The following is a 14,582-nucleotide window of genomic DNA, read 5'->3' on the forward strand; positions in this document are numbered from 1 at the left end:
TGAATATGTACTGCGGTTGACATATCATATCGTCTTCTTTTTTTAATTTCAACCACTACTATGTCTGTCGTATTCCAGATCGCTTCATTAATTCTGATACTGTGCGAAAGGCCTTGTCAGCACTGAATATGTACTGCGGTTGACATATCATATCGTCTTCTTTTTTTAATTTCAACCACTACTATGTCTGTCGTATTCCAGATCGCTTCATTAATTCTGATACTGTGCGAAAGGCCTTGTCAGCACTGAATATGTACTGCGGTTGACATATCATATCGTCTTCTTTTTTTAATTTCACTTATAATTTTTTTAAAATATTAAACATTTCATTCATTTCATATTTTTAAGCTGAAAACTCACTCTAAAACCCAGTTGAATATGTACTATAAAAATAGATATACTTAATTTTAATAAAATACTTTGAGTTGGGTATATTGGTTAATTTGAATTGTATTGAATGTGTTTATAAAGTCCCATTTTTACGGATATAATAACATTAGCTTCAGATACCATGAATACGCAACAACTAAAATATTTCCGGGGGCATATCTTTGGAACCAATCTAGCAGTGATATGTACAGCGAGGTGATTGGATGGGCTCAAGCCCCTGCCTTGTTGTTCTTAAGTCCCAATGTGCCTTATTTTCTCAGTTATAAAACATTGTCAACAACTAAGAAATGATACCCCTAATTTCACACCTTGCTTGCAGCAAGTTATTAGAAAAAAAAAAGGACTTCAGCTTTGAAATAAATGGAACACATGGACATGTAGAACTTTATAGCGAAATAATATCAATATGCCATTAAGTGTTGATACACAAAAATTCAGTGTTTAGTTTTAGTTTTTATAAGACCAACTGAATAAGAATAAAAGAGGATCTGTTTGTTTTTATGGATTTTTACCCTATGCGCAACTACCAAATTAGAACACAGTAAACGCTTGGTTGAAAAGTGAAGATATCTCTTCTAATTCTTCTTCAAGTATTCATGACAGTCTTTGAAGCTACTACTTAAAATTAAATATAAAAGTAGAAACCTTAACTATCCTATCACTCAATCATAAAATGTTCTAGCACAAAAAAGTTTTTGCTTTTAATAAAATATCAAACGATAAGTTTCCAAATACTAATCCACGAGCGCCACCTGACTCACAGAAATATGCCTCGCAATGTTTTCAGCTTATTATAAAAGCCTCAAGCTGTGCTTTGGCTGAGTTGAATGTTATCACTATCTTTCCAGTCTCGACTGACAATACAAACAGAGCGGAAACAAAACCCAGACCACACGTTAACTCCACCCCCTTTCACTGTTCTATGGCAACCTGTCAACAACTGTTAATCGCCTTTGTTTAGCTAGATATACAGCGGTATACAAATGACACTCAATCTTTATTAGGATAAATTCTAGCATGAAATATAAACAGTGTAGATTCTGGAACACATAGTTTATACGTTAAATACAGTCGATCATCGGTATGTTTAAGTACTCGAGATATCAGGGGATCGAAACAGCCAATATTGGATATTAGTTTTGATGCATAAGAAATGCAGAGTATCAACTATAACAAATGTTAAATAATGTAATGGGACAAAATTCCGACATCGACATATATTCGAGATATCCAAGTTTGATATACCGATGTTCTACGGTACTATTGTCCTATATATCACTATGAGAGCGTCCAAACACTAATAGTACTTCAGTATTGATTGCTAACTTCTGAATGTTCAAGAACACGGTGTTGTGCAATACAACAACACATATAAAACCTATATATTACCATTATACATAAACCCTACATGTATGGTTGAAGGGAAACATTAGATAAAATGACACAATATTTGTTTATGGTTTCACTACATATCACAAGATGTGTTTTTGTGATTTACAGCATATTACACAGTAAAACCCAACATGTAACGTAGCGTGTTTTAAAGACAGGTATATTGCATACTGAACGATCATTCAAAACATAAAGATATTAAGTCCAGCATATTATAAATGAACGGACATAACGTAGTATCAACTGCTAAGCTTGTAAAGTGACTACAAATACATATCCACAACGTAGCTGCAAAGAAACAAGCTATTGACTTAAAAATTAGATACAATTACAGTAGCGCAAACTTAGGAAGTAGGTTTCTTAGGATTTACGACAAAGAATAGCCCAACATCGAAGAAAAATGACAGCATAAACTTTGTGTGAATGTACTTGACTGGAAAGTAGTCAGGGTATTTAAACTGGTTTATAAAACATTGTTGTAGCTCATAAATATTCCAAGTTAAATACATGACACAAGAAATTCATACACAATATCTATTCAGGCTGACTTAAGAAACATTAAACTTTCAACATGTTAGTTGTTAAAATCAAATATTCCGAACAGTATTAAAATTCACGAGTAAACTGAAACAGAAAACTACCTATCTTCACATATGATTAATAGTTTTTCAGACGTGTGTATGAACAACAAACTCAGTATTTTATGTGTAATCCATCCAGACCTATTGAAAATAATAGCAGTTGTTTTTATAGTGATCTTTATCTATATATATGAGAGGCCAATGTCCGTCCGTCCACAAAACTCCTCCCACAGTTTCAGTCCGATTTGGATCAAACTTTGCACAATTTTTCAACACCACAAGGGGAAGTTCCTAACAAAGTTTCATTACAATTGGGCCTCTTATAAAAAAAACTTTATTCCGTGCATGTGTCCACTTTTTTTAGGAAATAAGTCAATAACAGCTTTATATCGCCCTAAAATGAAAAATGTTATAAAATAGACTTTCGCTAAAATTAAAAAAATAATAGGACTTTATTTTATAACATTTTTTTTTCTAAATCACTTCCTTAATGGATAAATGGTACTTTTTCCTTTTTAGTAATGTATATTAATTTTGTACATTTATCATTATCAACGAAACTAATTTTTTAAGATCCGGCGCCGCGAAAAACTCGGTCCTTTTTTTATTTCTGATTTGATTAGTAGGTATAGTACATGAGGGTAACGGATCACAAAGACGACAAACATGGCAAATATGGCACGTTCCTTTGTTTCGTTTTTTGTGTTCAGTTACTGCTGTTTCCATGTTTCCTGGTATCCGTTTTCAAATCTGAAGTTGTGTTGAAATCAATTCAACTAATGTAGCTAAACTGTTGATTAATAATTACTATTGCACTTTATGCGATTTTTCGATTATATGTTTTAGTAAAATATCCTACTTTTTCGCGTAGACAGGGTGTAGTAAAGTGAGTTTAATGCAGAATTTCAAAGTGAGTCTTCCTAGGGGAGAATCATTGTGATATTTCAGTAGAAAAGTGACTTTTTCTGGTGGAGAATCCAAGCGTATGCTGTGAATTGAATTGTTCTATAACCGAAGGTATCGCAACTTCTTTGTACGGAGTTCGTTACATAGAAATTTGCAGGAATTTTGTAGTAATTCGATCTTCGTAAGTTACACAAGTGTATTGTTTTTACTTCAGTGTGAGTATAAAGTGATCAAAAACATCGAAAATTACGATGCCAAAAACTTTCATACGGAAAAGTGACTTATCACGGAGAAAGTATAAAACTATGATAAAGAAAATGAAACGTCAGGATGCAACTTACAGAAAGAAAGAGATAGGCTTGCTCACCAAGTTATGAGACAAGATCCACTGAGAAGAAGCCAGGAGCAAACCCGAAATACAGTAACACATTAAATTGTTCGCCAAGATGTAGTTAGAAGAAGTCAGAAACAAACCCGAAATACAGAAACACATCAAATTGTTCGCCAAGATGTAGTTAGAAGAAGTCAGAAACAAACCTGAAATACAGAAACACATCAAATTGTTCGCCAAGATGTAGTTAGAAGAAGTCAGAAACAAACCCGAAATACAGAAACACATCAAATTGTTCGCCAAGATGTAGTTAGAGAAGTCAGAAACAAACCTGAAATACAGAAGCACATCCAACTACTTGCCAAGATGCAGTTAGAAGAAGACAGGAGTAATTTAGTGACAGAGAAGCACACCGTTCAGCTCGTGAAAATCCTGACCGAACAGCGAACACGTATCACCCAAAGAAACTAAATAATAGTAGCTTTCCTTAAAGAAATCTATATATTCTACAGAAACTAAATAATAGTACCTGTCCTTAAAGAGATCTATATATTCCACAGAAACTAAATAATAGTACCTGTCCTTAAAGAGATATATATATTCCACAGAAACTGATACTTCACAAGTACGTACCACCAGAAGCGATTAACACAAGACAAGTTTTCGTCTTACACCGTTATTTAAGATTTCTAGATGGTTCACTGTGACTAGAACTGTATTATGACTGATGCATTCATTGTGATTATTGCATAGATCATTATATAAACAACAACGAAGTCTCATAGACAGTAATGTGTCGCAGCAATAATCAACATTTTACATCATGTATCTCTATCTGCTGCACTGGTATTACTCACAAAAATTAAAGTATAATGAGGTTTTGATATGATTTTCGAGAGATGTTCAATATTGACTAAACTTGTTTATTTCAAATATTACAGGTAAACAATACCAAGCGAGTAAAAAAAATCATTTACAACTAACATAAAAAAAAGAGAAAAATCAACAAAATATATCAATCTTTGGCTGCACAAATATCAAGGAAAAATAATTATTAAGATTAATAAACTTAACAAAATGAGTCTTTAGTAGCTGGTAGGCATGTCCTCCTCTATTGTCTATTACTTTTCTGCACCTGTACTTTATACTACCGAAGACATTTCGGATGACTTGTTGTGGCAGCACATCCACTTCTGGATGAGAGCAGCTCTGAGCTCCTGGACAGTCGTAGGAGTAGGTTGTCTGTCTCTAACTGCTCTCCCTGGCAAGTTCCACACAGATGTTCAGACCAGTCCAGTACCTCTATTTCTTCATCCTGAAAAATATGCTGCGTTATTCTGGCGGTGTGTGCTGATACACGAACTCATTTCCAACGATACCAGCAAAAGGGCAAAAAATGGGTAGCAAGATCACATCCATGCAATGTCTTGTTGTCAGAGATCCTCCATCCACCAAATAAAGAGGTCTGTACACCACTGCATGCAGATGCCACCCCAGACTATGATTGAGCCACCCCAAAGACATCATGGTGAACAAGGTGTCAGACTGAATATTGCTCTCCTTCAAGTCTCCGACCCTCACAAACTTAACAACCTTTATAACACACGCTATAAATCACAGTGATTCACACACTTGACTTACCGTGTCTACTGTTCGCTTGACTCAATTATCTATCTCTTCAATCTATCTGAATATCTCTCTCTCGCTGGCTTTATTTGCCGGGCTTATATACTAAAAAAGAGGGCGCCTGGCAAACACTCGGATATTCGCGGGGTTCCTAGATAATTCATGATCCTTCTAGAAACTCCAGCGCGCATGCTCATAGAGTCGCGTGACTTCCGCTGTCGTAACAATATCACAGTCATAATGCGGTATCCAACAATTCTTAGGTTATCAATGTCAGAATCCATTCCTAAAACACGTATTCAAAGGGGATAAATAGACCTCAACTCATACGAACTTGCACGAGTCTCTCAAATACTTCTGGAATATACGTACTTCACTACAGGAATACACAGGAATAGGGCCAAGCAAGTATAAGCACTGCGGAATAAGCGTTGTATAATGTAACCTTTATCTAATCTAGAGGATTACTGCAGGTTTAGGACCTTCCCACATCGGTTTACAAGGGTGTAGCTAACTACAGGCAGAACACCTGCTGAAAAATTTAAACTTTTATCAGAATATACCTGAATAATAATATATCCTTCATTAATTTCGAAAAGGTAAACTATGATTGTATTTCATATCACCAGAAACCTAATTAATTGACTATTCGTTCACATTTCATCTTTCCACCAATCCACACAAAAATAATCAAAATAAGTTTGCTGTTGGTGATGTGTTTGTTTTCTTGTTTCTCGAACAAAGCAAATAATTGTGAATAAAATTCACACAGCCAACAGTAATGAAAAAATAAGAACTTGTCAAAATGTTTATGTAAATATATTTTTCTTGAAAATGGTTTACAATTATCAGTTTTTAAACTTTGCAAAGTAAACATCGTTTAAAATTATCTAAATTGTATGTTATAACTTATACACTGATCACAATTATACATCAACAAAGAAAAATGAAGAAGCTTTTCGATGTTTTAACTTCTTGCCTTAGCATGTTTATTTTACAACAAATCGAGCATTATACGTAGATTTGCTTCTTAACCATACTTATAAAACCATTTCTAACCAGCATTAATTTCCTTTTGGTCTCAAATAGACTCTTAAATAATCTGAGAAGAGAAATACATTATATAATCCCAAACTGTCATATCACGTTTCTTTATCCGAACAAGACGAAAAACAGTATAAACATACCTAGTTAAGGCCTTCTTTTTCGCAAAAATTTTGCTTATTGAGTTCTTATTGTTATCGTGGGAACATGTATAATAGCAAACATATTATTAATGGAAAATTCCTGATTTTCAATTTATTTTCTATTGCTGGTTTGTACAAAAATATGTTTTAAGAAACAAGACAATATTCTTTATATCACTATTTCAAATTACTAAAAGATTTAAATAGTTTGCATTTTCTAAACTGTTCTTAATACTTGATTAAGCTTTAAATTTGATTTTCAAAAGGTATTGATTAAAAATACTGCATAATGTACAGCAAATGTTAAATAGTGGAAACTGTAAAAATAATGTTACATTCCATCTAACTCACAATAACCTTGAATTGTGAAATATTATCTTAATATAAAGCACAATAAAATTCAACTGTGAAATATCACGCTACATTTTTTAAACACGTAGAAACTACCATTTACAAAACTCCTAAAGTAATTGAATAAGTTACATAGCAGATTATTCTATAAGGTTTATTCTTATATCGTTATTCACACTCACCTAAAAAGCAATAAATACCTTATCACGAGAAGTGACCAGTGTTAAATAGTTCAATTCAATACAAAGTCTGAGATGCTCATAAGGTTAGGTTGTTGTTAAGCACAAAACTATTTCAGAATGGTCTATGTATGCTCTAGCCACCACGGGTATTGAAATCCGAATTTTAGCGTCGTAAGCCAACAAACTTACCACTGGGGGCTTTAATACGTAAGTGTAATGGAATTGGAATTTTCGGGGCAAACCGCACATTATGCGCCGGTGGGCTAACGGGCTAAATCACAGAGCTTTAGCATTCAGGTACAACATCCCTATTTTAAAATATTGACTGGAGGGAAGGTAGCCAGGCAACATTGCTCACCGTTTGAACCGAATAACGAAATTTATCATCACTTTTATAATGAAAAACAATTGTGTTTACAAAGCAGACCAACTTTAAAAGAAAATAAAAGTCTAAAAGCTTCAAGAGAATTACTAATTCAATATTTCCGTGTAAGCATTTATCATGCTTGATCGCAATACCAAGACATGTGAGTAACATCTTAAGTCATATTATTATACGTTGGTAAAAGCAAAGATAGAATTAAAATATCGTATTGTTACGTCTCTGGTCGTTTGATAATTTCCCGTAAAAATTCTTTCCGAAGAACTTCAGCGATACAAGCCCTTTCTTAAATAAATCTAGTTCATTCTTTCTCAATACAACTTTGCAATACACTTAATTTTCACAGTCACTTTAACTTAAACACACGCTAAAATTCACAACGATTCACGCATTTTACTTACGACTTGACTCGATTATCTGTCTCTATATCTGTCTATCTGCAATTATATCTCCGCTTTATTTGCCCGGCTTATATGCTAAAATAGAGGGTGCCTAGAAAAGACTAGAGTTGCCTGGAAAAGTCAAGATCCTTCAAGAATCTCATGATGTGTTACCAGAGTCACGTGACTACCGCTGTCGTAACAGTATCATTTATTTTTACATTTTTAATGGAGAATAATAATAATAATCAAGTTATGACTGTAGAAAACTGAATTTCTAATCAGAGTACTTGTTAACCTTCTTAATCCAAATACAAACTGTCAGAAACAGGAATGAGAAAGGATTATGGGTAAACGAACACACACTGGTGCCTATTTGCTTCCGTCCTACGCCTGTGCCCGGCATGGCCAAGTGGTTAGGGCACTCGACTCGCAATCTGAGGGTCGCGGGTTCGAATCTCCGTCCCACCAAACATGCTCGCCCTTTCAGCCGTGAGGGCGTGAAAATGTGACGGTCAATCCCACTATTCGTTGATAAAAGAGTAGCCCAAGGGTTGGCGGTGGGTGGTGATGACTAGCTGTCTTCCCTCTAGTCTTACACTGCTAAATTAGGGACGGCTAGCGCAGATAGCCCTCGTGTAGCTTTGCGCGAAATTCAAAAAACAAACAAACAAACAAACCTACGCTTGTCTTGAATTCAACCTCATGCGTAATGCTGAATGGCCACTTGTATGGCTTAGCAACATTTATGTATATTATGCTAACAGCTTCTACAACACACTTGACGCTTTGTTGAGGGGTTCTTCACAATAATTAATCATTATAGTTACTGTTGTTAAAAGTAAAGAACCAAAACGCTTTCTTGATATTTTCTCTCATCTATGTAAATTTTAACTAAACTTTTTCCAATCTGAACAAAAAGAGTTTAGTATTCGATAAATAATATTACTGTTACTATAGTTTGTTTACATAAACTTAAGTTAAACAAGCTAGACGAGTTGTCATAAGTTATATAGTAAAATAAATTACCAATTTTGTGAGACTTGGAATGAGTTAATAAAAATGCATGCACAAGTCACATTTTGAAAAATTTTAAATTACGATTAATTGCTAAAAACTACCTTTCACAGTCTATCAAATACGTTATTTTAGGCCTAGATGTAGAAATAATTTAACCTATGAAGTTGCGTATATAATTTCATACATAGTATAGCATTTTAAATTTGTATGTTTGTTGTTAAGCACAATGCTACACAATAGGCTATCTGTATTTGTCCATCACGACTATTGAAACACTGTTTTTAGCGTCATAAATCTTCAGACTTGCCGCTGAGACACTGGGGGGCATCTAAGTAAAAACAAGAAGGAATATCAATAGTCGCGGCACTTGAAATTCTTATAGGTAGGATTAGAATAAATTAGTCGACGAGACCCTTTTTTCCTTTTTATTAGCTATATTTTTGTGCGCTACCAATACCATACATGATTCGAATTTATTATTAATCAGGGGCCCGGCATGGCCAGGTGGTTAGGGAGCTCGACTCGCAATCTGTGGGTCGCGGGTTCGAATCCCCGTCCCACCAAACATGCTCGCCCTTTCAGCCGTGGAGGCGTTATAATATGACGGTCAATCCCACTATTCGTTGGTAAAAGAGTAGCTCAAGAGTTGGCGTTGGGTGTTGATGACTAGTTGCCTTCCCTCTAGTCGTACACTGCTAAATTAGGGACAGCTAGCGCAGATAGCCCTCGTGCAGGTTTGCGCGAAATTCAAAACAAACAAACAATACTCATCAGGATATCTACCCGCCTACTCTCAAAATGAAATTATTTTGGGCAAGATTAGAGTAAATTAATCTATGAGACCTTTGGCGTACACCAATCGTACACCAAATACACCAATCGAAAGGTTTTGACCTCCTGAGTCCAAATCTGTAATTAGATCTCAAATCGGTCAAGAGATGACGGAGCTATGATATAAAAGTTTGAACATGAAAAAAAAAATCAGCCATTCTATGAGCCGCTAAGCGGCGGCTAAAAAACAAAAATATCAAAGGCTTAAATTTGGTATTGTTTCGGCAAAGTTTTAATAACGTATCTTCACGTTTTGGATGTGAACAGAAGCAAAAAAATCAACGTGTTAAACTGGTAACACTCTCTTTTTTCAGATGCCGTTCATTCAGAAATGCTTGCTGAGCATGTACATTTATTTCATTCACATCCATTTTTACCCTCCAGAATGAGAGCCACACCAAAGGATCAACTTACACCTCACGCAAGAGCACTTTACTCAAAACCCCAAAGGATTTCATCTCCTACTTGGGATTAAGCCAAAAATATTTTTTCCTACTTACTTGCCGTGTGTCCTAAAGTTTTAAAAGTACATATAGTTTTATATGTAGTTGAAAAACGCAAATGGAAAAGGTTTGTTGAAGTTCCAAAGCGTCAACATGGGCGTTTGCTATATTAATTTATAATAATTATACTACATTTTTTCAATGTAGTTTGATATTTGAAGTACCTCTTGACTATTAAACTTAGAAGGGTAATGTATTTCAACAAGTACTGTAAAATAATGAAACTCATATTGTGCAATCCTACATGCATTTTAAATGTTGTCTAATATTTCCAACTCATTTATTTTATACAAGGGTAAGTACGTTATATTAAAATGATTTTGAATACGCAAATTAGTCACGTTACAACCACAACCGATATAAAGACGCTGTGAAGCATCGTGCATCGGGATCCCATTTTTACATTATTTGTCGGTTTGTGGGTAGTTTGATGCCATCGAAAACTGAGGGTTTCTGGAAAGGATATGTAATAAAGATATGTAAAGATAAGTTCATATAGGGGATACTTTCATAGCAATGAAAAAAAAAGAAAAGAAATATGGATCAATTTAAGACAGCAGTGCCATAAAAAAAGAGACATGCAGCAATTCGTATCACTGCTGTTGTAAGCAAGATGCAGTGTCATGCAACATCTGAATATCTACGAACACAATGGTCAGAGGCAAAAGTAGTAAGTATGTCCCAGGCAACAGTACGCAGCATCATCTAGAATAATTTGCGTCTAAAAATGAGGTCAACAGAATATGGGTTCACCAATATAAGGCTTCCAGTCATACCCATCATTCAACTGTCGCATACCTAAAGTAGCTGGAGGGTGCAAATGGTGTTTATGCTATTACATAAGAAGACATATCGGTTAAGATTTTCTGTTCAAACGGGCGTTAGGAAACAATCATTCTCGTTTACTAAATGGATTACGGAATACTAATAGGGAAGAGTGGTGTGCTTTGAACATAACAGACGTGTGACGAAGACTTTTTCAATGAAGATTACGACGCAGGGCTATTGTCAAGATGCACCGTCACCAGATAGAACATGGCCAGACGTGAAAACACAGAAAGTAACAAAATCGTTTTAATGTAACGAACCAAACTTTATGTAGCTGAAGCAAGTTTTGTTTGATATTCTTGCACTTAGAAATGATAATCAAAATATTTCTAAAGAAAAAGTATAGACAGACAATTGAGCATGGGCTACTGTGATTCGCTGAATCTGCAGTATGAGCAATTGTAGCAGGTTTTAAATTTAACTGTATTCTGAAATGGGTGATGCGAACACAAAAACGAGATCTCAGTACAGAGTTTACAGAATACATTACAAGTTATTGAGTCAATATAATTTTCAAACATTCTCTTGTTCAACAAAAAGGCATCGCTGATAATTCTTTAGCTAGATTTTGTGTTTTTGTTCTTATACTTTTGAGCCTAAGCTCGTTTATGTCTACTGCTGAGTAGGATAAGGTTTACAGTAAACAACTCTTGTATGGTAATAAGAAACTCAAATAAATGTGATTTTTTTTCAATTGCTTATGCAGCTGCATTTACAGCAGATGCTACTTTAATAATAAACTTAACTTATATTTACATTACATAAGCTTAGATATGCAAATCTATCATTAAAGTTTTGTTTGTTGTTTTATTCTACATTAATTATAAATTTAAGCCTAACAAGATTTACTTCTTCTTTTTTTGTCTATTTATTAACTGAAATTTATTTTTATAGGCTTTGGCATATAATATGTTTGTTTTAAAATAACAGATCTTAGTTTTTGATTTGTTAATTTTTTTTTGCACAAATATTCATTACCGATGAATTAAAATATTTATGAATAAAATCATTTACGAAACGAGATCATTACTATATAAACATTTCAAATACCTTTTGTGTCTAGTTAACATCCATAGTGCAAGTACAACATTGAAATTAGAGGATAATACATCAGATGGTAAGTAAATAACTACACATTGTCTAATTCTCATATATGATGGTTTCAAAATGTTTTCATTCCATGTCAATAACATGTTTGACTCCTTTAAAATATTTAAGCGTTTAACAAACAGAAAAATAACCATTAGGTTTCAGAGCATTACTCAAAACAACATGCTTAATCTATATGGAGGCTGGAAAGCCAACTTCCAGAGGTAAGGTTTTCTTACTCACCACCCCCAACTTTAGGAAATTCCTGAGAGCAACCACATTCCCATACTTGTTAGTGAATGGTGATAAACAATGTGGGACTTTGTGAGCTTGAGCACCCAAACTTTGTTCTCTTATATTATTTGTGAGCTTGAGCACCCAAACTTTGTTCTCTTATGTTATTTGTGAGCTTGAGCACCCAAAACTTGTTCTCTTATATTATTTGTGAGCTTGAGCACCCAAACCTTGTTCTCTTATATTATTTGTGAGCTTGAGCACCCAAACCTTGTTCTCTTATATTATTTGTGAGCTTGAGCACCCAAACCTTGTTCTCTTATATTATTTGTATTTTTTCTTATTTCACTATTTTATTCTTTTTTCTTTGTGAACGAAAGTTAAGAGTGACAGACGTTGTATCCCACCGCTATGTGTATCCTACTTCCTCGGTTATTCCCCAAACCAGGACATATCACATTATAGCCTGTGCCTTGGTGACTTTGTTTTGCAGCGTTTTGATTAAAGCTTGTTTTGTATTATAAATATATTTGGCGCATACACACACACATATATGTAAGCATTATGTACTTTTACGTTTTTCAATTGAAAATTAATTTTGTAAATACCAAGCATTTTACAAGAAACTGATAAAAAGGGAGAGTTTCTTGTGATCTTAGTTACTGCGCGCCCCCAGTGGCACAGCGGTATGTCTGCGGACTTACAACGCTAGAAACCGGGTTTCCATAACCGTGGTGGGCAGAGCGCAGATAGCCCTTTGTGTAGCTTTGTACTTAGCTACAAATAAATAGTTACTGCGCTGTTGTAAAGCGAAAAAAATACATATAGTTATTTTGTCATAGTGTTGATGTCATAAGAGCTCCTTATAATTTTTTTTTTACTTAACTTTAATAATTACAATAAACCATGTGAAGCTAGACTCAAAGCCACTTGATATACGTATATGTAGTCATATGGGTTAAAGGCTCGTCTTGCAAGGTTTTCAACTATATGTTACGAGTCCCAGAGATTCATAATATTATAGCTGTGAATAAAAATAGCAAAGTTAAATTTAAAGGTATTCATAAAATTATAGTACTTGAAAAGTACACTCACCCAGCGAACTTTCTCGATAAATATCACTCAGAGATGGAACTTTTTGTATGGATCCAAAGGATCTAGATACACGGGAATCATTGTTGATCACTTCCCGCTTAAGAGCATGTGGTGGAATCATAACATGGGCCTTTAGTTCACATGGAGCATAGTCCATCTCAAATTTTATCTGCAAAATAATTACTTTCTTAAGTTATAAATATACGATTACTAAGTCTTTCAAACGATGATGACATTAGTTCAGACCAGCATTTTTAACGTTTAAGTTGACTCAACTTCATAGGCAGTTTAAAAACAAACTTTTGTTCTTGAAAATATCATTGATAATTAATTGTTTTTTCATTAAATAAACATAACCTTACTTTTGTTTCTTTTTACGTGGCGTATGTTTTCATATGCATACACATTCCAGTTGAATCAAAAACAGCAGTTTTTTTCTTTCTGCACATAACATTTTGGTTAACACCTTTTTTACAATACCAGCCGAAACCGGATATACCGTCACTAACAGCTTAGTGTAACCAAGAGACATTTTCTCCAATACGATAACATCAGCTCCTGCTGATTGATAATCATTTCTTGCTAAATAGAAAATCAACAGAATTTTCGAAATAAAATCACCCCTTACTGTTATACTTTTTTTGTTTGTTTGTTGTTAAGCGCAAAGCTATACAATGGGAATATCGAAACCCGACTTTTAACGTTATAAGCCCTCAGATTTACCGTTGAACCACCGGGGTTACTGTTATACACCTTTTGCGCATGAAAATGCGCACTTGGAAATGAAAGTTAAACTTCAGGCTAATTCGTTTGTAATGTATTATCGAGCATCAAGTCGTTTTTTAAAACCCATCTTAAAGTTGAGGATAGTAAAAGAACCATAGCCAATTGCTTGATTGCACCATTGGACACTTGCATAAGGTTAGTACTCTTGGTCTGTTTCACAGCTTGATACTGCAATCCAAATTTTTTAAACTTAAATTGCTATAAACTGTATGCTATAAACAAAAATGTTTATAAAGAGATCACAAAATATTTAAACATTTCACTACATGACATTAACCTAAAAAAAAATCATCAGAGCCAAAATAGCCTTTCAAATAAAACTTAACTTCAATTAAATTAATATTGTTTAAAATTATCGAGAAAACAATATAGCATGCATAAAAAAGTGATATGATACGTGGTAAACAAATACAAAAAGTGATATGATACGTGGTAAACAAATACAAAAAGTGATATGATACGTGGTAAACAAATACAAAAAGTGACAT

The 14,582-nt window shown here is 34.2% G+C and overlaps 1 protein-coding gene across 1 annotated transcript in view; it reads right to left on the reverse strand.

Moving 5' to 3' along the window:
* LOC106471091 (ETS-like protein pointed) overlaps positions 1-14,582 on the reverse strand; it is a gene marked incomplete at its 3' end in the record, with an annotated part of 60,244 nt that overhangs the window by 37,271 nt on the left and 8,391 nt on the right. Inside the window, exon 3 of the mRNA XM_013931678.2 lies at positions 13,309-13,477. Within this exon, the coding sequence (XP_013787132.1) occupies positions 13,309-13,477 (169 nt within the window). The remainder of the gene's footprint in view (positions 1-13,308; positions 13,478-14,582) is intronic.

Source organism: Limulus polyphemus, unplaced genomic scaffold (genome assembly GCF_000517525.1).
Source record: "Limulus polyphemus unplaced genomic scaffold, Limulus_polyphemus-2.1.2 Scaffold4403, whole genome shotgun sequence".
NCBI classification, from domain to species: Eukaryota; Metazoa; Arthropoda; class Merostomata; order Xiphosura; family Limulidae; genus Limulus; species Limulus polyphemus.